This window comes from Nyctereutes procyonoides, unplaced genomic scaffold, assembly GCF_905146905.1.
Source record: "Nyctereutes procyonoides isolate TBG_1078 unplaced genomic scaffold, NYPRO_anot_genome, whole genome shotgun sequence".
NCBI classification, from domain to species: domain Eukaryota; kingdom Metazoa; phylum Chordata; class Mammalia; order Carnivora; family Canidae; genus Nyctereutes; species Nyctereutes procyonoides.
This window is the reverse complement of record NW_026575125.1, coordinates 104,924,164-104,949,064: the sequence shown is the minus strand read 5'-3', so window position 1 is coordinate 104,949,064 and position 24,901 is coordinate 104,924,164. Positions and strand designations below refer to the sequence as shown.

Genomic DNA, 24,901 nt, shown 5'->3' with positions numbered 1-24,901 from the left:
CCGCATCCCATGGTAATCACCATTTCACTCTGCTTTTTCTCAAGTTTGACTTTTTAAAGATTTTATTTATTTATTTGAGACAGACAGAGAGAAAGAGAGCAAGAACGCAAGTTGGGTGAGGGATAGAAGGAGAGGGAGAGAGAGAATCCCAAGCAGACTCCCCACTGAGCATGGAGCTCGAGACTCTGAGATCATGACCTGAACCAAAACCAAGAGTCAGATGTTTGTGCCACCCCGGTGCCCCCAGAACACACTATTATTTGTCTAAAGAAAGAGTGCCAGCTTGAAAAGGGTCAGTTGGGAAATGTAGAAAAATGAAGCCAGAGATGGGGCGGGCAGCATAGTGACATCTTGAGTACTGGCTATGGGGCACAGTGGCTCCATTAAAGAGCTGCTGCCTTTTGAACCTCTGGGTGGCCCATGGGCCTCTCCAAGGGGCTTTTATCTTTGTGTTTTCATATGGCTGTAGTGTCCTAGGGTCTCTAGAAGATCACTTAGCTAGTAACTGGTTGAGGAGGTCTGCTGAGACATCTAAGAAACAAAGCACTCTCTAAAGCACCTCCCCAACTTTGATAATATCTTTTGAAACACACCAGTTTCTTAAATTTGATGAAGTCAAACTGATCTATTTTTGTTGTTGTTGCTTGTCTTTTGGGTATCATGTCTAAAAAATCATTGTCTAATGCAAGGTCATGAAAATTTATACTTACGTTTTCTTGTGAGAGTGTTATAGTTTTAGCTCTTACAGTTAGGTCTTTGATTCATTTTGACTTGATTTTTGTATATGGTGTGAGGTAGGATTTCAGGTTCATTATCTCTTTTTAAAAGATTTTATTTATTTATTTGAGAGAGAGAGAGATAACAAGTGGGAGGAAAGGCAGAAGGACAAACAGACTCTCTGCTGAGCAGGGAGCCTGACTCAGGGCTTCATTTCAAGACCCTGAGATCATGACCTGAGCCAAAGTCAGATGCTTAACCAACTGAGCCACCAGGCAACAGCCCTCAATTCATTCTCTTAAACATTATTTGTTGAAAAGACTATTCTTTCCCCCAGTCAATCAATTAATGTAGCTGTGTAGTAAGTTTTCAAATCAGAAAGCATGAGTCTTCCAAATTTGTTCTTCATTTTCAAAATCATTTTGGCTCAACTGGATCCTTTGTGTACCCATATGGATTTTAGGATCAGCCTGTCCATTTCCGCAAAAAACAAAAAAAACCCCAACCCAGCTGGCATTTTGATAGGGATCGTGTTCAGTTGGTAGATGGCTTAGGGGAGTATTTCCATCCTAACAATATTAAGTCTTCTGATCCATGAACACGGGATGTCTTTCTACTTATTTGGGTCTTTTAAAATTTCATTGAACAGGGTACCTAGGTGGCTCAGTCCGTTTAGTGTCTGCCTTCGGCTCAGGTCATAATCCCAGGGTCCTGGGATGGAGCCCCGAGTTAGGCTCCTTGCTCAGTGGAAAGCCTGCTTCTCCCTCTCCCTTTATCCTTCCCCCTGCCTGTGCTTTCTCTCTCTCAAATAAATAAATAAATAATTTTAAAAAATTTCATCCAACAGTGTTTCGTAGTTTCTAGTGTGTACATCTTATACTTCCTTGATTCAGTCTATTCCAAAAACTTTTATTCCTTTTGATACTATTGTAAATGGAATTGTTTTCTTAATTTCATGTTTGGATTGTTCACTGCAAGTGTATAGAAATATAGCTGATGTTTGCATTAGTCTTGTATCCTTCAAGTTTGCTGAACTTATTCACTAATTCTAATAGTTTTTTTTAAATCTTTGTGGTTTTCTTGTACAAGATCATGTCATCTGTGCATATAGTTTTACGTCTTCCTTTCCAATCTAGATGCCTTTTATTTAATTTTCTTGCCTACTTTGCCTGGTTGAAACCTTCAGTACAATGTTGAATAGAAGAGATTAAAGTGGACATCCTAATGTTGTTCTTAATCTTAGGGGAAAGTTTTTAGTCTTAAGTAGGATGTTAGCTGTGAATTTTTCATAGATAGCCTTTATCAAATTGAAGGAATTCCCTTCTATTCCTAGTTTTTTGAGTTTTTCTATCATGAAAGGAGGCTGGATTTTGTCAAATGCTTTCTCTGTATCTGTTAAGAGAACCATTGGTTTTTTTTTTTTGTCTATATCTTGATATGTTGCATTACTTTGATTTTCATATGTTAGCTCAATCTTGCATTGCTGGGGATAAATCCCAGCGGGTCTTACTGTAGTATGAGATGTGTACCTAGAGATAGATTTGTGTACATCTGTGATTATTCTTGAGGCATTTTTCTTCATGGAAATGGAATTTCTGTGTCAAAATTTGATAGATATTCTCAAATCCTCTACAAAAATGCTATATGAAGCTATACTCCCACCAGTAGAGTAGGAAGTGCCTTCTTCCTCATGTCCCTGGCAGCACTGGATATTATGTATCTTTCAGGTTTGCTAAAAGGTTGGATGAAAATGGTATTTTGTTTACTGCTATAATTTGACATTCATGATTCCAGAGAATTTGGACATCTGCTGACCCCTTTATGGTCCATTTGTATTTCCTCTTCTGTGAAACAACTCTTTTTTATTTGTTTACAGAATGGAGAAGGCAGGGAGGACACTCAGGCCTCAAGAGAAAATCTTCTAGAACACATGGAAAAACCTTCATGTCTAGGTAGAGTGTCACTAATTTGACCAGGAAGTCCTCTGACAACACTAGCAATGGTAGCAATGGTAGTTTTGTTTTCGTTCTGCCTTTCAACTTGGAAGGAGGAGGGGCAGACACATTTCTTCTGATCAATTGAGAGTGGCTTGGATGAGATACCTCTTTGACTACACTGTTCTGGCTGCAGCCTTCATGCTCTCCCCCTGGCCTCATGACCAGCTGTTACTCCTGTTTTGTCCCCTGCCACCTTTACCACAAACCCACGGCCAGGGATACCTATCTCCTGTTCTACTCCTGGACCAAGCCTACTTTGATAGAAAGATGTTTTGTTCATGAAGGATTTGATTGAATGTATATGAGACTCAATTAGTGCTTCCCTCTCTCTCTTTTTCCTTCCCTCCCTTCTTTCTTCTTTCTCTCCTTTTCTTTCCAGTACCAGCTGGTCTCAGTATGGCTTTTCTTTGCCCCCACCCCCTCACTGCCTCCTGTCTCCCTGAGTCACTCCATCTGCCTTGTCACTGGAACAGTACGAGTGCCATCCCCAAAGTGGGGCCTGTGGGATGGACAATTTGCCATTTCCCAGGGAATGCTCTGCAGGGAAGCAGTTTTGGAAGGAAGGCAGATCTACTAATGACCAAAAGTCAAGACTAAATCTTCCATAAGAGAGCCTCAGCTCTAGGAGAACAGAAGCATCTTGGAGGAGTGAGGCATGAGGTCAGGAAACTAACCAGTACCTGTCATGGGTATCAGACCCTCCTTCAAGGCCAAGTCTGCCACCTGTATTAAGTCAGAGACCCCCTTCCCTGGGCCTGGGTTGACTCATCTGTGAAAGAGGAGACTAGAATAGGGATTGGTAATATCTAACTTTTGGGCACTCTGTTTTTAACTGGCCCAATTCCATGAGTTTCTGCTGGGCAGAGCTTTGTATATTTAGCTGCTCAATTTGTGCTAGTGGGAAGACTAACGAGGATTTTGGTAAGTTTTTTTTTTGTTGTTGTTGTTGTTGTTTTTCCTGCTGAGCAAATCTGACACTCCTAACAGAATTTCTGTGAGTTACATTAGCTGACACCCAGGGCTCTGGCCATTATAATCTTTTACCAACTGCACTGTATTTCTGTAAAAACCAGACTTCAAGTAAGGCGGTAAATATCAAGAACCTTTTTATGCTTATAAAAGGCTCACTTGACTTGGGTCCTGTTGTGAGAACCCAGGAAGGGCATCCAGGATAGTTAGGGAAGGGACGGATGTGGAGGGCCACCGGAGAGCGCTACGTTTCTCACTGTCTCGGCGGCTCAGCACAGAGCTGGGGGGTTCCAAGTTGCGTCGGGGAGTGGCAAGCGGAAGCGGGCCGCTGGGAAGGGCTAGTCCGTGAGGCCGGGATTCCCGCCTGAGGGTCTGGCAGTGGCCCGCGGCAGGCCAGGCGCCAGTGGCCCGGGGCTCGGCTGGAGCCGGCGACAGCAGCATGCGCAGTGTGGCCGCCGCCGCTCCACTACGGTTTCTGCCGCTGCCACGGCTACCCGGACGGCGGCGGCGGTGGCGGCTGCTGCTCTGCCCTGCCGCTGTCACTTCCAGTTCCTACTTTGGCGATCCAGGTCCGGGTCACCGCTTCCCCGCCGCTGGTCCCGGTCCCTCCAGGCCGCCCTCCCTGCCGGGCTCTGGCTCCGGGCCGGAGAAGCCAGAGCGCGCAGCAGAGCGGGGTCCGGGGCAGCCGCTCCCGCCCGCCGCCGCCGCCCCGCGCGCCCTGGCCCGGCTCGCCACCAGCGCACCCGGCGGGCGGGTCTCCCGCACCCGGCTCGGCGCCGCGCTTCTCCGCCTGCTGAGCCGCACGGCCCCGGCAGCAAGAACTTGAGGGCAAGAATCTGGCTTCCCTTTAGATTAAAAACAAACAAACAAACAAAAAGGCATAAAGAAAATCCTCAGGCTGGAGAGGTGGCGGGCGCGGCACAGAGTTTGGAGACGGGCGCCCCCTCCTCGCCCGCGTTCAGGAGCAAAGTTGCAGCCGCCCCTCCCCGCCCGGGCGAGCCGAGCCCAGCTCTCCAGTTTCGCTCGGGTGGCGGCCGCGTTCAGGGCAGGGTCCCAGCTCCGGCTGGGGTGCACAGTTCCCGCAGCCTTGGCACGGGCTCGCCCGCCCGCTCGCCGGCCCCGTGACTCGCCAGGGCGAGCCGCTTCCAGGAGGCGGCGGCGGCGGCGACGCGGCCGGAGCCAGCGAGCAGCGGGAGAAGCAGCGGGCAGCGGCCGAGCCAGGTGACCTGCCTGGGGGCGAGGGGTCAGGGGAAGGGGAGGGCGCGAGTGTCGGGGTGGTGCCGAAGGACCTGGGTTGCAGAAGAGCCGCCCTTCCTCCCTCTGCCGTGGCTTGCAGCCCCAGCCGTGGGGTCAGTGTTCGGCCAGGGCCTGGCGGTGCCCTGGGATCCCGGGGGCCAGGAGGGGGGGGGCGGGGGCCTAGGGCGCAGAGCGAGGACGCGGCAAACTTAGGGGCGAGTTGTCTGGCTCTGGCCGCTGGGTTTGCAGCGGACAGGATTCCTTCTTTCCCCTGGAACCAGAGCGGGAGTCAACAGTACAATTTTCGATACTAATTTGATGCCTCCCCCCAGCCTCCTCGGTCCCTGGCATCCGCGCATTTGGGGATATTTTCGGCGTCGAGTACACAGGTCTGTCGCAGGAATGGTTTGTGGCTGGGGGAAGACCTGTACTCTGGAAGGTGTACCAAAGTGCCGGTAGTTAATTTCGAGTTTTCATTTTTCAGTCATTTAGGAACCCAACAGGTATTTGAGCTATTTTGTTTCTTAGCTCTAGAGTGCAGAGCCCTTAAGTTTATCTCTGTCTCCTCAAAATTTTTATTTTTATTTTTGGTTTGTTATTGTCTTGGGTTACAGGGGTGACTCACATGTTTTTTTTTTTCTTTTCTTAATGTGTAGTGGGAATAAAAATGGAATAAGAATATATTTATCTATGCAACTACTTATGTTTTTGTGAATAAAAGCTCCACATAACCCCCCCCCAAGTCACATAATAGGTTAAATTTAAGTTGATGTTTTATAAAGTATTAACAATTTTAACAGCAAGATACTAAGGTCCAGACTGCTTTTCTAACTTATTTTTGCCTGGAAAGCCCACAATTTGTCCTTGAACTTCCTATCTTAATTTTGACATTGACCATGGTAAGAGGAGCTCGGATGACATCATTTGCTCCAGCCACAGTTCTGGTATTCTGTGACTGAGAGCACCTCTCTCAAAAACATTAAGGCCTGGGCCTGCCCTTGTACTTCAGCTAAGGCATTTCCAAGGATTTCTCTTAAGCAAAGTATTATGCTACATGCCAGGCAATGCTGCAGTCCCGTCTTACATAAGTGAGCTTCAGGCTGTGTGCTTGGAGCGGTTAGTATCAGAGAGTTCTCAGTCTCTGGGGGTGGTGGTGGTTGGTGATTGGAGTTTGGAACAAAGTAAATTTGCAGCTTGTATTGTCCTCTTGCATTTCTTGGCTGCTTAATTTTTTAGAATGCCATCTACATGACTTATTTGAAACTCACTATGCCCTTGTAAAGCATGCAGGAGAGGTAGCATTACTTTCGTTCAGCAGGAAAACTGAAAAGTTAGCTCACCAAAGTCATACAGTTTACCAGTCCAACCTGGATCTTCTGCTCTCAGCTCAGGATTTTGTTTTGTTTGTTTTTACTAAAATGTGGCATTTTATACAAAAGCATTTCATTTGGCACATATAATGCATGGTATGTCTTCCAAGCTACTAATTTTTTCTGTTCTTTTTGCCAACTCATATCTTGGCCTCGTCTTTGCTCGAACAGGGCTGGCACTGTTCTTAAGGATGAGGCCAGGAGTAAAGCTTTCTAGAGGAGGGTCTGTGGTTTCCATTTACGTGTGGTCTGTGTCCTCTCCATTCATCTTCAGGGATAGCATGTGCTGAAGACAGTGAGGAAACTACAGCCCAGAAATGTCTGATATTCATTTGACATCATTAGTCCAAGTATAATATTACTTCAGTCTTTACAAAGAGACTCATTGAGGAGGAGAAATTGGAGAGCGTGAGTTTTGTGCCTTTATAACGATCTGCTCATCACTGTGGTTAAGAACTTAGATGCAAATGAGGAAAAGGAGTGGAGTACCTAGCACTTCTCAAGCACCTACTATGTTCTAGGTACTGTGCTAGGTACTGTGTACTATGTTAAGTATATATTACCTTGTTTAATCCTCCCAACAATTGTTGTATCCATTGTGCAGTGGAGAAAACTGAGGTTTGGGGATGATCCAGACAAATGCCCCACATTGTCAGTGCAAATCAGAACATCATTGCTGATGAGCCTTACTCCAGAACTCATTCCATTTGCCATGTGGCAGACTGTCCCCCAAAAGGAGCTATTAATAAATACAGGAACACCAAGCCCCTTGGTGTTTAGATATGGCTGTACATCAGAGTTACCTATGGTGCTTCTAAAAAATACAAATGTTGGGGTGTTCCCCCCCAGGTGAGCTTAATTGGTCTGTAGTGAGGCCCAGGCCTGAGTATTCTTTTTCTTTTTCTTTTCTTTTCTTTTTCTCTCTCTCTCTCTTTCTTTTTTTCTTTTTCTTTCTTTCTTTCTTTCTTTCTTTCTTTCTTTCTTTCTTTCTTTCTTCTTTCTTTCTTTCTTCTTTCTTTTTCCTTCTTTCCTTCCTTTTCTTCTTCTTCTTCTTCTTCTTCTTCTTCTTCTTCTCCTGATTTTTAGAGAAGAAGAGGGGTGGACAGAGGGAGAGGGAGAGAAGCTTTTTTTAAAGATTTATTTATTTATTTTAGAGAGAGAGAGAGCATGAGGTGTGGGCAGAGGAAAAGGGAGAGAGAATATGAAGCTGACTCCCTGCTGAGCATGCAGCCCAACATGGGGCTTGACCTCACAACCCAGAGATCATGACCTGAGCTGAAATCAAGAGTCAGATGCTTAACCAACTGAGCCATACAGGCACTTTGGTATTTTTTTTAATGTTTAAATAAACTTCATATTGAAATATAACATGAATTCAGGAAATCGCACAAATCCTAAGTATTTATAAATTGAACACATCCATATAATCAGCACACCAATTAAGAAACACAACATTATCAGCACCCGGAAGCCACCCTCATCCCCTGTCCCAGTCACACCCCTCATCATTGGGTACCACTGCCCTGACTTCTAAGACAATAGATTCATTTTTTTTTTCTGTTTTGGTATACTATATGAGTGGAATCATACAGTATGTACTCATTTGTATAAGGTTTGTTTCACTCAGGGTAACATTTGTACAAGTCACCCATGTTGTGGATACTAAAGGTTCATTCTTTTTATTGCTGGTAGATCCTATCATGTGGATGTACCACCTTTTGTTTATCCATTCACCTGTTGATGGACATCTGGGTTGTTTCCAGTTTTTGGTTGCTATGAACAGTGCTGCTGTGCTTGTCTCATGCATGTCTTCTGGTGGACATTTCTGTTGGGTTTGTACATGGTAATGGAACTGCTGGGACTCAGGGTATGTTCAGCCTGAGTAGGTACCGCCTGACAGTTTCCCAAAGTCACTATGCAATTATTTTGATTTGAAAGGTCCCCAAAGTGCTTCTAATATGCAGCCAGATCTGAGAACCATTTCCATGTTTTTTTTTTAAAAAAAGATTTTATTTATTTATTCATGAAAGACACACAGGGAGTGGCAGAGACATAGGTAGAGGGAGAAGGGAGCCTGATGTGGGACTCAATCCCAGAATCCTAGGATCACGACCCGAGCCAAAGGCAGATGCTCAACCACTGAGCCGCCCAGTGCCCCTCATTTCCATGGTTTATCTAGAGTTCAGTGACCTAGCAACCTCCAATGTCTGCCACTTAGCTGAGAACTGTAAAGAAAGAGATACCAAACTTCCTCCACAGCCTTAGATCTAGAAAATCTCTGCTGAATTGGGCAACTATTGGCCTCATTCCCATAATCCTTTGTGTCAGGATATCTAATGCTGGCAGGCCACTCTCATCATAGGAACCTGAGTTTGATCATTCTTATAATCCCAGCACTCAATATAACACGTGCACAAAGCAGGTACTCAGTAAATGTTTATTAAATGAATGACCGGTAGGATGAATGAATGGTGAGGGAAGATCTGGGCTGCAGAAGAGACACACCGCCCCCATCTTTGCACTAAGGCTTCCGCACTTTATTCCTGGGAGACTGCCTCAGGATCTCACTTGGAGCCTAATGACTTTTACTTATCTAAGCATGTTGGAATTATGGGTAATCTGGTTGCTCATCCCAAAATGAATTAGAAATAGAAAATTAGATTAGATGAGATAAGATATGTGGAAGCACTTTGTAAATTAGAGAACAGCATCTAGATAGAAGGTCATGATAAAGGGAAAAGGGGGGCTGCCAGGGACTAGACGTGCCAGCAGTGGTAGAAAGAGTGCATATCCACGTATAACGCAGAAGAAATGAAACCAACAGCACACCAGGAAAGGAGATGGGAAAACTCTAAAAAGCAGACCTCCAAATATATAACCATCTGGGGCCTTTTGGTGTGGAATCAGGCCAACTCAGCACGTGCTCTGTGGTCTAGTGGCTCAAATTTGTGACTTTCTCTGCCTTGGTCTGGGTTTGAATCCTGGTCAGGGAAACCTGCGTTCCTGAACGCAGAAGTCGCATAGCAGTGCAGTGGCTAAGAGCCTGAGCTTTGGACTTGAATGGACCTGGATTGGCCACTTACTGGGTGTATGCCAACTTCCTTGGTAGTAGTGGGAGGTAATACTAGGTATGTGCCACTTTATTATTCCCAGGTATACACTACCTCTTAGCCATAAATGAGAGAAGGCAGAGAAAGCACTTGGTACAGTGCCTGGCACTGAGTAGACTCAATGAAAGCTCATTCCTAACTGGAATTTTCATATATCCCAGTAGACTAATGTTCATGAATGATAACATTGCATTATCTAAAATAAAAGTTCACTTAAAGTCTTTGGTTACGTCAAGCAAACTCTAAAGTGAGTTATGCTATACAGAGAGATCTTCTTTTGAAATCTTAACATTAAAAACAGCTTGGGGGTGTCTGGGTGGCTCAATCAGTTAGACATCTGACTCTTGATCTCAGGGTGGTGAGTTCAGTCCCTGCCTTGGGTTCCACGCTGAGTATGGGGCTTGCTTACACAAACAAAAAACTTGGGTACAGGCAGGGGTAAGCTGCGGCCTCTGTGGGATGATGGTTTCCCCCCAGGTTTCTGAACTTATACACCAGTCACTTTGAGAATTTAAACAGGGAGGAACTTTGAAACAGGAAAACAAAATCAGCCATCTTGTTCCTTAGTTCTGTGCTTTATTGGACAGAGACTGCTTGTTTTTGGAAAAAAACATTTTTAAAAGTAAAGCTGAAGGTAAGATGCCCACATACTTTCTCATGCTTACCACCCCTCTTCTGAAGGCAAACCCAAGTTGAGTGTTTCTGGAAACTTTGGATGAATCGTGGTAGTGGCCTTGGCCTCTGTTGCATTTGCCAGCACGCATCAGGCCTTTCAACATTATTAATGTCTTGACTCACTAATTGAAGTGCTTTTTTCCTTTTTTTTTTTGTATTTGAGATTCTCAGTGCGTCACATCATAGAAAATAATTTGAATTTAGCTTAGAGTGTGTTGAAATGTGTTTAAAATTATTTGTATGTCCCATTTAATTTGTTTACATACTTTATTTGAAGGGCTACATAAAGACAGTTTAAATTTCAGTGATATCGTGGTTCAGTGGTATCCATGGAACAGAGACTGGAACCTTCCACTATAATTTCTGTCAATTTATGTCTAAGCTTAAGAGTTACATGAATCAGTTATAAAAGTTCATGTTAAGCTCTCCGGCTGGCTATCTTACTGTTGTCCTCAGTGCTTACCCTGGCCAGTTTTTAACTGCTGAAAACAATTTGTAGATGGTTTCCTTTGTAAGAACTGAGGACTAGAGATGTGTGGGTCTCCAGGTTTAAGGAGGACCTGGGGAAGACAAAGCAAGCAAATTCTTCAGAGACTATGAATTATTCAGTTGTTAACCACAGTAATTTCTTTAGCTACCATTTTGTGTGCTAATAATAGAAACAGTTTGGACGGATTCCTCTTGGAATTGAAAAATCAGGAATGCTTTTTTCTCTTTTTTACTCTATGCATAAACTAGAAGGTGATAAAAGAATATTTCTGCTTTCTTACATTGACTACCTGGATGAAGCAGTTTAATTTTTGTGTCTTTTCGTTGTTTTCAAATTTTTGTATCTTTTAAAACAAACATTTGTTGTATAATGGCAACAATGAAATTTAGAAAGATACCCCAGAGCAAGATGCTTGTTTTAGTTAAATTTAACTGTTCAACAAATGGTTTTCTAGTTTTGGTGATGACTGACAAAAACCATTTCCCCTTGCCCCCAGGAAATACGTAATGAAACTGTCAAATTGGGCATAGTTGAGGGGGATAATCAAAATCAATTGTCTCTATTAAAAAAAGAAACATGGTATGTAATACTTAAAAAGGAAACATGTCATTTCTGAATCGGGTTGAATGTATATTGATAGTACCAAAAGGAATACATTTTGTTGGAAAATTTGATCAACTGAACCTTCCTGATGGGAAATACACAAGTTATCTTGTTTTAAATCTCATTCACTCTAATTCGGTTTTAATGTTGATTCTGATTCAGGCTGTTTCGGGGGGCACCAGAGGAAAATATAGCTCTTTACTAGAACTACAGAATCTTGGCCAGCTATCCCCTACTTCAGCCCCATTCTAATCTGGTCATATGTTATCATTGAGGCAGCCCCCAAGGATCAATCAGAGAAGTGAAGACATTGCTGGCACAGCAGAAGGTATGCCGAACCATTGGCAATGACTCTGGGGTTAGTACCAAAAGGCAGTGTAAGGTCTGGCCTCTGGACTGCCAATGAAGAAGTGTGAGGGCACTTGTCAGTGTTTTAGGGACTTTACTTACCAACTTTGTAGAGGGAATATATGTCCACCCAGTCCAGAAGCTGCTCCATAACTGCATTTCAACAGTGACATTGCCACTTCCTCTGCTGTCGTCTGGAGGACTTAAGACACCAGACATCTCCCTGATTAGCTCTAGCTTTTGTTGTATATTGGCAGACTGGACCCTATCACACAGAGGAGTGTATGGGTGCAGAGAAGTGGCTGATTTGAAAGAGCTTAGAGCCACTCATCGTTTGTACTTGACTTCTGGCAGAAGATTTACCTTCCTAATTAAGTTCTGCTTAGACAAATAGAGTAAAATCCCAGCTTTATACTTTCTTGGGGACTTGAATATTATTACAGAGATCAGACATATCAGCTGAGGGATTGAAGTAGACAAAAGGTAAAAGAAAGGATTAAATTAAGGTGAGATCAAAGTTTGCAGTTTGCAAAGCAGTGAGTGACACTGTTATTAAGGGCTTGTCTCGCTCTAGACAATAGCAGGCAGGATTTTCTATCCTTGGAAGCGTGGACATTATTTTAAGAGGCATCTTTCAGGTGTCAAGCTCTTCACATCTGTATGAAACAGACCTGAGCACTAAGGAACATTCTAACTTATAATTTGTTCTTCATGGCAAACTGGGGCTATTTACCAATACTTTGTGAGAAACATATGCAAACCAAGAAAATGCATTATTTTTGAAACAAAAGGAATTTATCCACTTCTTTGGGGGCATATATGTTGTGATAGTGTCACTAAGCATTTGTGCTGTAGCACGACCAGTTTTCCTGAAGACGTGCTGGTGTTTTATGAATGTGTCATGAATTGGGGAAAATCTTGATTTGGGATTGAAAAATTACCTTCTAGAAAAGACAACAGAGTGGAAAACAATGGTTTAGTGGCTGGTGAGCCTGTAAGTGACTCCTTTATTTGACAGATTTTACATATTATCCTTTTTACGTCTCATCTTACAACAAATTTCTCTCTTAGTCCCTGGCATATACCAGGTGCTCAGTAAATATTTGTTAAATGGAGAATGAATGGATTATATCTTTTTTGAGAGAGAGAGAGATAGCACAAGTGGAAGGTGGAGGGGAAAGAGAGAATCTCGAGCAGGCTCCATGCTCAGTGCAGAGCCTGACATGAGCCTCAACCCCACGACTGTGAGATTGTGACCTGAGCTGAAACCAAGACTCAGATGCTTAACCGACTGAGCCACCCAGGTACCCCTGGATGAATTCGTAAAAATGTATTTTAGATAGCTTGTTATCTGAGTCTATATGTAGATTTTCAAGAGTTGACTTTCATTCATAGAAATGACTCTTTAGTGAATGAAAATCAGGATAAAAAGAAAGCTGAGTTTCTCCTAATACAGTATTTATTCTGTTTCTTTGTGTCAAGCTAGAGTACCCGTTACAGGTTTTTCAAAAAGAAAAAGAAAAAATAAAGAAAAAAATAATGGTTTGCAAGTTAAGTCCCATAATGTCACATGGAAGACCTTCTCTGCTTTTCCAGTCCTCAGCTCACTTCTTATTTCTTATGTTACCCAAACTCTCTTGATTTCACTGGGTTTTCAAGGTGTGACACTTTCACATTAGGACTCTGTAACTGTGATTCTCCCAAGTGATCCTAGGCAGTACCTTTGCTTCTTTTGGTGAGATAAATATTTAGTCAGCATTCTTCATGACTCTCAATCACAGCCATCCAAAAGAAGAATCTGTTTTACCAAGAGATGAAAAAAGAGATGAGCTCTGATTTATCAAATTCTACAAAAAAAAAAAAAACAAACAAACCAAAAAAACCAAACCAAAACAAAACAAAACAAAAAAACAAAATCCAACCTTTTCTCTGTCTTTCCTTCTGAGGAAGGCATGCCAGAAGGACTAGTGTTTCTGGTGGAAGAAATACCTGTTTAACTTTTAGGTGAAAAGGAAAGAATAATAGTCTGCAAGTACTAGTTTGCCATCTGTACGGTGGGTGCTGTACCTGTGGCATTATGGGAAGAGGCAGCAGGTGTACGAAAAATTGTGGACTTGAACAACGTGGATTGTGTTGTATGGCAAGGTATCCAAGCTAGTGGGTCCAGGGTCTAGAGCATAACGCAGAGTTCAGAAGAAGCCCATTGTATACTGAGGTGTAGTGTTTGGGACAGACCCTATGGAGGGGGAATGATGTCGTCTGGGCCCCAAAGGACAGCTGGGATTCAGATGGTTGAGGGAACCTTTTCATGAGAAGTGTGCGTATCAAAGAGAGGCACAGTGAAGAAAGTGAAGGATTGTGGGGCATACGAGTTGATGATGGTGAGAAATGATGGGCTTGAGAAGAAATCTGAATGCCAGCTTAAAGACTGGGGATTTGATTTTGTAGGCACTTACAGGCTGAGTTCCATTAGGCTGAGAGACCTAATGGATGTTCATGGAAAGCACCGTTCCTGACATGTCTGATAGGTGAGCTCCCAATACCACCTCACCACATTTGGATTGTATCCTACATCTAAATCTTTGAGATCACATGGAGAAAAATTAATTGATTGATGTCAGGCATTGATGGGCATCTCTGAAAATGGCATACTTTTGAAAAGGTGACTCACACATAGACATAAGCAAGTAGTGCTAAAAGTCTTTGCCAAATATATTGTTGAGGGTGATCTCTAAATAAAGGACATGGTTGTAACTTTGGCACAACATCCTTCCTACCCAGATTAGCTGGTGTAAGAAGGACTTTGGGCATGTGGGTTGTAGGCTTTTAATTTGCCTGTCACCCCTTCTTGCTTCTCGTGAGCTCCTTTGGCATATTTTGCCATGTCCCACTGTGTTCTGTCTATGACTCAGAGTCTGTTTTGGAGTAAGGGATGAACAGATGAGTTTGGCTTATAGTGTTTGTCCTTTAAGCTATTTACAATGAAAAATATAGCCAACTCCAGCAAAGCAGTGAAATCCCACAGTTCTTTCCTGCTCTCTTTCTCTGTACTGTGTAAGTCATGGTGCTTTGTGAGGGGAATGAAAGGCACCTATACTATCCAAGACAGGCCAGCAATTGCAGACTTGGCCCGAACTGGCACATAACTCAATGAAATCCACAATCTTGGAGCTTGAAGTACCTTTAGTCGTCTCACAGTTGCAAGGCTTAATTTTGATGACTTGTATGGTTGTAATATTATTTTAGCTAATAGTTGTTTCCTGGAAAGTCACGTGGAAATTGATTGTTTCTCCCTTAATCATATTTCTTTTGAACTTTATTGTAATTCTGGCAATGCTTTTTCTTCAATTATGATTAATCATCTGTTGGCAAGAGCTTCTAAACTTTCATCAATTCATCAAATATTTATTAAGTGCCTGCTGTGTGACAGGCACTCTTCTAGACACTGAGGATCCAGAAGTGAAAAAGTTTTTTAAAAAACTGGCTTCATGGGGCTTGCATTTGAGGTATAATTTGTGTTTAAGTCTTTCTGCCAGTACATCCTGTTGATCAGCCAATGAATAATTATTTATCGAGTCTCACATATGTTGAACAGTGGGCTGGGTCTGTGGGGGCAATTTGGACTTCTAAGAGTCTGCCTTCTAATTGGAAATCCAGAGCTAATCTTAATTCCCACAGAATAAATAGAGCATATTACAGTAGTAGGTGGTTGAGGGCTTAAGTGTGCAGCCTCTATACAGACTGGAAGGCTCCTCCTTCCCTAATCTTTGTGTGGGGTTCATTTAACATCAGTCTCTCTGGTGCATGGAATCTGTAGTGAAGCCCTTGATTCTGCTAGACTCCCAGGCTCCAACCATAGCAGACTCCTGGGAAAGCTGCGGCTGCAGGAGCCCTCTCTTCACATGAGAGTCTCCTCCTTAACTGTCTGGCCCGTTAAACAGGCATGATTTGTCAACTGTTACAATTTCTGAGGATATTCTCATCATCTTCGTATGTATCACTTGATTGTCTCATCATGGACAGTTCTAAAATAAATAGCACTTGGAGTGTCTGGGGTAGTTGTTCATCCTTTATTTGAAAGGACGAGGAGAAAGTATAACAGATGTGGACATTAATTTGGGACCACACGACCAGGCATTCTTCAATGTAAAATGGATTCTTTTCCAAAAGTTCATTTGTGAGTTACTGTTAGGAACACAGAAAACATTTTGCCCCCTAGAAACCAGGTTCTGTGTGCTGATTAAGTTTTCTGGCTGGCTCAAAACAGCCTGCTTAATAAGTATGGCTGAACTATAGAATTCACACACTAAGTGGCAGATGTGACACTATGTCTCTGGGAAAATGTGTTCCACATTCCAATTTGGAACGCTAGGAAATGAGTCCCCTTCTCTGAAGGGATGGGGGTGAGGAGCTTGGGGAGGACACCCCCAGGTCTGGAACCCAGATGCTCTAGCAGCTGAGGAATTACCCATCCACCCCACCCCTCAAAACTGGCAGCCAATGCAGCTCCTGCAGAGGTTCTAGCGACAGGAGTGCAGGAGGAGGGGGCAGGCCACAGTGGCGTCTTGCTGAGAAGCAGCTGGTTCTAGGTGCCCAGCTTTCTGTCCTGGGCTTGGCAAGCCCTATTGACAAGAGAGATTTCATCTTTTCATTCTCTTCATGCTTACTTTCTTCTTGGTGAAATTATCCAAAGCCAGTTATTCTGTCTCTTTCTCTTTTTAATCCTGTGACCGTCCTGGCCAAGATACCTATATCATTCCTTGTGTCATTTCGCTCTTTCCTGAACACTTAATACTCAATTGAAGAGAATTCCCTGGGGCACCTGGGTGGCTTAGTGATTGAGCATCTATCTGCCTTTGGCTCAGGTCATGATCCTGGTGTCTTGGGGTTGAGTCCTGCATCAGGTTCCCCGCAGGAAGCCTGCTTCTCCCTCTGCCTATGTCTCTGCCTCTCTGTGTCTCAAATGAATAAATAAATAAAATCTTTAAAAAAATAAAAGAATTCCCTATTGTGGAGAATGTGGTTTTTTTCCCCTACAGGAGTGTTAACAAGGAAGAATAGAGGCCATAAGGTGTCAATGATTCTGAAATGGCCTTCAGGAAGTGGATTTGGTGATGTTCCATTGAGGTGTGAGTCATGTGGCGTTACATGCAGATCTTCACTTCTGTCATAGGAGCTTTGTGGAACTGAACTTCCTGGCTCTGGATTCTATAAGGTCCAGGCAATCTAGAAGCCCACATTAGTTATGTAAAATGACACTATATAAATCCACAGAGATAAAAGAACATAAATGGTTAAAGCTGTCCACAATCACAGGCCAAGTGCCACTAGGCAGTGGTAGCAAGATAGAGCAAGAATTTATAAAAAGGTCATTATTTATTTTGTATTTTTTTTAGAGAGGGAAAACGGGGGAAGGGCCGAGGGGGGAGAGAATCTTCAGCAGGCTCCACACCCAGGGCAGAGCCTGACCTGGGCCGAAATCAAAAGTTACATGCTTAACTGACTGAGCCACCCAGGTGCCCCAATAGGTCACTTTAAAAATGACATTTTGAAAAAGTCCACTAACAAACAGATAGTAATTACATTAGCTTGTGATACCCCAGACTCCTTTTCCTTTGATTGTGTACTATCCAATAGATTTCTAACTTTCTAATTTGGCTTACCATGCAGATTTCTCTCTTGCGAGAGAGTGATATGCTGGCCATAAAATGGGAGTATCCAATCTCCTTAATGGTCTATTTCTTTTAGCAGAAATTAGCAAATTGGCCTTTTGGTTGATGCATTGGCCTTTTGTGAACTTCGTTAGTGTGAGTCCATTCTCAAGAGCCATGAGAATCAAATACTAGATTCTGGACCTTGGGGACACAGCCCAGGTGATGCATTTGAGAGCCCCTATTCAGACGATGTGCCAGTGAGCCTTTCACTGTGCTGGTCTGGTCAAAGACATCTCTCACTTTCCAGATGGGAAACAGAGCTGCAAAAAAGTAGTGTGACTTTCCTATGGTCCCCACAACTGCTCAGCAGTGACAAATCTGGGGTTGGAATCAAGGTTTTCAGACCCTCACACCAGTGCTCTTTCCAAACACTGATGTTTTTGCAGCCACACACCCAGGTCAGATCTCATTCCCTGAGTTGCTGAATGGAGAGAGAGGAAGGAAATAAGAGAGGAGTGGAGAGCTGGATTCGCTCTCTTAAGTTTGCACCATAGCAAATAGGAAGTCATTATTTAAAACCAGGCACAGTAAAAATGCCATCTACTGTATTCTAGTAAGTGGTGTGCCAGTGGCTAATTGAGGGCAGTTTCTGAGCTAAGAGCATTATTTGTTGCTGATGTTATGATTGCTTCTAGTAGGAGCTATGTGAAAGCATCCCTGGTTGTGTTCACAGAGCCAGGAGCAATGCTACCCAGTGAAATATGACTAAGCAGCTTAGATTTGCTTGCTCTATTGCACTATGTAATGACATTTCCTCCAAAGTTCAGGGGTTAACAGAGGCAGCATGCTCAGCTGTGAGAATCGGAGAATGTGATTCAAGATGGCCTAAGTTAATTTAAGATTTTATTCAATAGGAACGGGGGAGAAATGGAATGTTCTTAAAATATTTGGAATTTTTTTTATGGGCCTGAAACAGAGCTATGTCCATGTGATTCTACTGAATCCCTTGCTTTTCAGCTGATTATGTTTTAACAGATGAGTGACAGAGCCTATTGTGATCACCCCAAACCCTAAATTAACTTTAACTGGAAGTCGATTGAATGGTACTGAAGCCCCATGACACTAGAGACATCACCGTATTCTGATCGTGTATACGGTGTGGCTTCTTCTCCTAACAAGGATGTGGCCAGGGGTGTCACTGGTTATCTCAGGTGGTTAGAGCAAGGTGCCAGGGAATGGTTCAGCTTGGTCCTGTAACCATGGGCTGGACCCCCACCCAACCGACACTTCACACATATGGACGGCAGCTCACAAGGTGGAACTAGATGAACAAATAGGAGTAGCTCAGCACAGCCCACTTCCAGCAAACATTAGCAGATGCTTACTGGGTCAGGACTTGAAATGAAAAGGCCAGTGCTGGAATCAGCCATGGCCTCTGTGGAGACAGGTTTGTCATATGAGAGATTTTCTCTTTGCCACGATTAGTTGAATTAGTCATTTTAGAGGTTGTAACAAACTTGCTGCCGATGGTACAGATGTGGCTCATATTGACAGCAGCAAGGGATTTCTTTTTGTATACAAATCCGCAGATTTCTTTTTCTTCTTTTTAATGCCTCATGACAGTAGAAGTTATTCAGACAGGACTAAAATGCCCCTCAGAGCACTTTCTTGTGTATCTGCATTGGTTCCAGCACTCTCTTGCCTTGTGAGTTAACTACTTGGAGTGCAGTTTGCTCATCTATAAAATGGGGGAAATAATTGTACCTACATTACAAGCTTGCTAGGAGAAACACGTGCAATGAATAGAGACAAATGTATGTATCTCCCAGCATGGTGTCAGTGCATAGCAAGGTCTCAGTAAGTCAGTACACTAAACCTACAAGATTAGTGAGGAAATGGAGCAGGGGCTTTGGAGATTTTCTTCTCATGTGTTTCCTTATGTTTGTCTGCTTAAGGAAAATGTCATAAAACAGCATATGTATTGAAACTGAAAACTACTCCAAAAGGGTCTATTTGTAAAGCCATGAAAATATTAACTGTTGTGTGGATTATACTGCCAGATCCTCAACAGTTTAGAATTAACACCTGGTGTTGAGTGGATGGAAAAGAAGTTTCGTTGTCATTGTGGATATCCAAAATGTTAAAATGTAAGGAAACATTTAAAGATCAAATGTTGGGCAGCCCAGGTGGCTCAGTGGTTTAGCGCCACCTTCAGCCAAGGGCCTGATTCTGGAGACCCGGGATCGAGCCCCACATCGGGATCCCTGCATGGAGCCCACTTCTCCCTCTGCCTGTGTCTCGGCCTCTCTCTCTCTGTGTCTCTCATGAATAAATAAATAAAATATTTTTAAAAAAATAAAGATCAAATGTTTTGTGGGCGCCTGGGTGGTGGAGTTGGCTAGGTGTCTGATTCTTGGTTTTGGCTGAGGTCATGATCTTGGGGTTGTGAGATCAAGACCCGCATTGGGCTCTGCACTCAGCAGGGAGTCTGCTGGAGATTCTCTCTCCCTCTGCCTCTGCCCCTCCCCACAACCCCCCATCCCTGTGAGCAAGCTCTTTCTCTCAAATAAATAAAATCTTAAAAAAAAATTCAATGTCTTGTCTGAACTCAGCTATTGATGTAGTATTGGACCTTATGTAAATTCACCTTATGTTAATTGACCAGAAGTCTCAGTGATAACATCAATAGTCAATTAACATATTTAGTATGTTCTATGTATTATATACTATGTTCTTAAAATAAAGTAAACTAGAGAAAAGATGTTATTACAAACTCATAAGGAAGAGAAAATACATGTATGGTTCTGTACTGTATGTATCAAAAAAAATCCACATGCGAGTAGACCTGCACACTTCAAACCCATGTTTATCGGGTCAATAGCACTTTAAAAAATCTTTCTTTTTTAAGATTTTATTTTTTTATTCATGAGACACACACAGAGAGAGGCAGAGACATAGGCAGAGGGAGAAAGAAGCAAGCTCCCTGCAGGGAACCTGATGTGGAACTCGATCCCAGAACCCCAGGATCATGACCTGAGCTAAAGGCAGACACTCAACCACTGAGCAGACACTCAACCACTGAGCCCCTCCCCACAAAAAATCCTTTAAGTTTAATCTTTGTCTTTCCTGTCACTTACCCAGAGTAGAATAAATATTTGTTGTTGTTTTTATCCTTTAACCTCACCTCATCCCACTGCAGGAGTAGAACCTTGAAAGCATCTAGGAGTCGTCTGAGAAGCAATCTTTTCTTTCTTGTCCGCATCACAGTTGTGGTAAATGGAGGGAGGGGATCTTGTTCATCTGACCTTGGCAGATCCAACTGGAACTAACCAGCTAATTTCTGGACCCAAATGGTACAGAGAAAGTGCAGCTAATCTGTGGCTCAGCTTCATGCCATACTAAACAGGCTAGTGAGGCTCGCACAGAGTAGCAGAAGATGAGTAGCATCATGGCTTCATGTTGGAAAAGCACAGGCAGCGTAAATATGCAAATCTGCATTTCTTTTAACAAGCCTCTGTGCTTTGCAGGCAGAAGAGGGGAATTGGTTCTCCATTTTGTATATAGAAATGGTTGGGATTAGTTGGAGGCAAATGGCCTGTACTGCAACCGACTTCTTGTTCTCTCCGTACCCCCCTCCGCATTGGGCAATTCTCCTGCCTTTTCCCAGCGGGGCACCAGTGCCTTTAGGTTTTCTGCGTCATCATCTCTAAACTTGGTCTCATGCCTCTCCTTTCCACGAGGGTCTAAAAGACTGCTAACAGCTGAAAGTGTTGTGCTCCCTCCAAATGTTTCCATTTCAGTAGGGGACCAGTCTCAGCACATGGAGGAAAAGTCCCCGGGGTGGAATTTTTACTAGAATTCATTTTGGGGTTTGGAAGGGTGTGGTGCAGTGGAGAGTGTTCCTGGTTATATTTAATCTTTCAACTGCTCTGACTTTGTAATTCTTAGGCTTTGCTTTCTGTACTCCTCCCTAGAGACGTCTTCTAGCTCCTTCCTGTGGAGTGCTTAGTGCTACAAAATGAGAAAAACAGTATCCATGGGTAAACTCTAGTGTATTGGCCTTTTCTAAAAAGGAAACTGTATAGTCCAGGCAACTTCCCTCGCGCAGATGCAGTGACTCTTGCTGATGCAAGTTTCATTTTCTGATTAGGTTATTTGTCCTAATTTCAGCCAAGTACCCATATAAGTGAATCATGGCACTATTGCCACATATAGGCAGTCAGTTACCCTGGATAAGGAGCAACAGAAAAAGGGGGAGGTTTTTATCACAGTTTTTGCTCTCATGCCTTATTCTGCTAATATTTTCTTCTGCTTATTTCACACTCTACCCGTCTCCACCACACCTACCGAAGACACACATCCACATGCACACACCTTTTCATGCTCCTGTTAGGAATGATGGGCTAAAAACAAGTGAATTTCTTGCTTTGTTACCATTTTGGCATACATGTCATTAACACTTTCCCACTGATGTGCTCTAAGGGAGGTTAAGTGAATCTGGAATCCTCTGGGATACTAGATACTCTCTCCAGGGTCTGCTGCATCTTGTTCAGCCAGACTTTGGCAGACTAAAACAGAATGCCTATCCATTTATTCCTGGACAACTTTGAATCTAATATTGTGGCATTCAGAAACATATTTGTGATGTAATATCATTTGACTCTTTAGTAATATTGAGATTACCTCTTTACTAAAAGTAGATTAGTGTGTAATTTTTATTCTTTTAAAGATCTATTTATTAATTTTAGAGTGAGAGAGCATGCACACGTTCACACGTGTGAGTCGGGGGAGGGGCAGAGGAAGAGAGAAAATCCTGAAGCAGAGTGCCTGAGGAGCACAGAGCCTGGGGCAGGACTTGAACCCAGGACTCTGAGACTGTGACCTAAGCCAAAATTAAGAGATGACAGTTTAAAAAAAAAAAAAGAGAGAGATGACAGCTTAACCAACTGAACCACCCAGGCGCCTCTAACATGTCGTTTTTAGATGTGATTGGGCTCTTCAGTCATATTGTTTGAATGCAAAACATTCATTAATCAAATGAGTAGTACAGTCGTGAATCCCAGAATAGGCAGACTTCTGTCGGCTCATATTTGCTTATATTATCTATATTGACACCTCTTCCCAGTGTGAAAAAAAATGGCCACTATATATTTTCATTCTAGAGACAGAGTTTAGGTCTTAAAGAATATGTACACAAAGAAGACAGAATTTTGTCTTGACGTGGCTTCCAGAAAACATACAGATTAGCAATGACGTGGATGGCTCTGAATAATAGGCCCATTACCAATCATGTCCCACATGAAAAGGTATGTTTTATTCCTATCGCTGCATCTGGGAAAAGAATATTCAAACTTCTATAACTCCTGGAATGAAATGTTTTTAGAAGGTACATTTCTGGGATCCCTGGGTATCTCAGCGGCTGAGCGTCTGCCTTCGGCTCAGGGCATGATCCCAGAGACCTGGGATGGAGTCCCACATTGGGCTCCCTGCATGGAGCCTGCTTCTCCCTCTACCTGTGTCTCTGCCTCTCCCTGTGTGTGTGTGTGTGTGTGTGTGTGTGTGTGTGATAAATAGATGGATACGGTTTTTTAATAAAAGAAGGTGCATTTTCATCCAGAACCTGGGCATCTGGTTTCCTATAGATAAATATATCTACATCCTTGGCTGGCAAATTAATAGATTGTACCTATGATTCAAAATACTTCTAGTTTCAAATACACATGTATGAGACTAGAATAATTCTCCATACATTTTAATGCATTGAATACACTGATAGAACAATTAATCTGTACTTAAAACAACAGCTGACTGGTGGTTTCACTAGGGACAGTAGCATATCAGAATGAAGACAAAGTGAAATATAGTATTTATTTCATGTTTTATTGCTGACAGTTGAATAGTATTAGGAAGGCCAGAGGTCACATCTGGAAAAGTCACCTGAGGCCAGGAAGAGCCAGCACAGTTTCAGATTCATGAAGACAAACCAAGAGGGGCAAGGTCAAGCAGCAGAGACCAGGAACAGAGGCTGGGAGCAAAACGCAGGCCTGGAGAACTCTGGGTGGCATGGATTTAGCATCCCAGGCTGTTGGGACCCAGTGGGTGGTAGCAGGGAGGATGAGGAGCACAGGAAAGGCAGTGTGGGTAGTGGCTGTACTGAATCCAGTGATTGAACTATGCCCTTGGCAATGTGTCAGAAAGGCTCCACCACCTTCTTCATGGACTGTAAGGACTTTATGTAGGTGACGGGCATGAACTGTAACCCATACATTCGGGTTTCCTGGAACTGGGCTGCGTATTGACATGCCTAGGTTTGCTGGGGACCCTGCTTCTCAGCTTGGCTCTCATTTCCCATCACTGCTTCACTTTGACTCACTGATGGCCTGCCACATGTAATTAGGTGGCTCAGCTGCTGCTTTCACTTCTCCCAAAGGTATACATACAGAGATTTGGGTCTTGGCTTTTACATTTTTTTCTCCTGAGAGCCGGAGGAAGTGGCCTTTTGATAGTATAAAGGTTTGCTGAGTTGAATACTTACAGTGTCTGACAGTTTCAATTTCCTTTCTCATAGGTATTTGATCCTGATGACCTTTATTCAGGGGCCAACTTCTCCAAGGTCCTCAGTACTCTTTTAGCTGTCAACAAGGCAACAGAAGGTAAGCAGGGTTTTTGATTTATGAGTCATACATGACATGTTAGGATCCACAGGCTTCTCATTCCCCTGGGAGCCAACTGTGGCCAGGATTGTTCAATTGGTGCAGATTTCTCCTCTCCTCGAAAATAAATCGCAGTGGATGTCAACATGCTTTCATTGTTCATAGCTTAGGATTTAAACATGCCTATCACAGATGTTCCTGTAATGCCCCCCATATAATGGCAAGAGCCAAGAAACCATTTCGTTCAAAGCTACGGAATAAGCAACAGAGTGTAACAAGACAGAAAATGAAAAGGAAGAAACCAGTTCTCTTTTTCATGAACTTTACAGAAGATAGCTGTTACTTCCCTGTCCCCACTAGAGCATGTTTTTCTCAGAGATTTTTGTGTGTATCTGTCCATGTAAAGGAAGCCATCAGTAACCTGGCCCTAGAAATGGAATCTCAGGTTCATAGGGACTGGAAAAAAATTTTTTTATTTGAACGTTTAATAGCTACCACATTGGACATATTGAATGTAAAGCCTAGTAAATGTGAAGAAAATGCTGATACCTTGGAGTATAGCTTCACTCCTATGAGACACCACCTTACCTACAGCTGGGTGGGAATAACCAGAGTTAAAATGCTTGAAGCCCTCACCATGAGTCTAAGCAATTCTTTTTTTTTCTTAAAGATTTTATTTATTCATGAGAGACCCACACAGACAGGCAGAGACATAGGCAGAGGGAGAAGCAGGCTCCCTGTGGGGAGCTCGGTGCGGAACTTGATCCCAGGACCCTGGGATCATGACCTGAGCCAAAGGCAGATGCTCAACCACTGAGCCACCCAGACATCCTGGGTCTAAGCAATTCTAAGAGCCATCGTTGGTCTCATCTTTGAAACAACTCTGGGGGTAGGTATTATGATTAGGTCCATATTTCGGATAAGAGAAGTGAGGCCCACAGTTGCCCAGTTAGAAAGTAAGTGGCAGAACTGGGATTCAAACCTACATCGGACTGACCCTGGGACCCTTATGGCCGAGCATGGGTCTTGATGTTCACACTGTTGGGAGAGTCCATAGGCTGTGTGCTCAGCACTGCCAG

General features: G+C 43.2%; 1 protein-coding gene across 4 annotated transcripts in view; it reads left to right on the top strand.

The window, feature by feature from the left end:
• Nucleotides 1–24,901, top strand: part of ARHGEF6 (Rac/Cdc42 guanine nucleotide exchange factor 6) — a 101,773-nt gene that overhangs the window by 5,391 nt on the left and 71,481 nt on the right. For 3 of the 4 annotated variants that reach the window (XM_055338514.1, XM_055338515.1, XM_055338513.1), the window contains exon 3: nt 23,738–23,822. In XM_055338514.1, the coding sequence (XP_055194489.1) occupies nt 23,738–23,822 (85 nt within the window). Of the gene's footprint in view, nt 1–4,373; nt 4,905–23,737; nt 23,823–24,901 lie in introns of those variants that run through there. The other variant, XM_055338516.1, reaches the window with a different exon arrangement.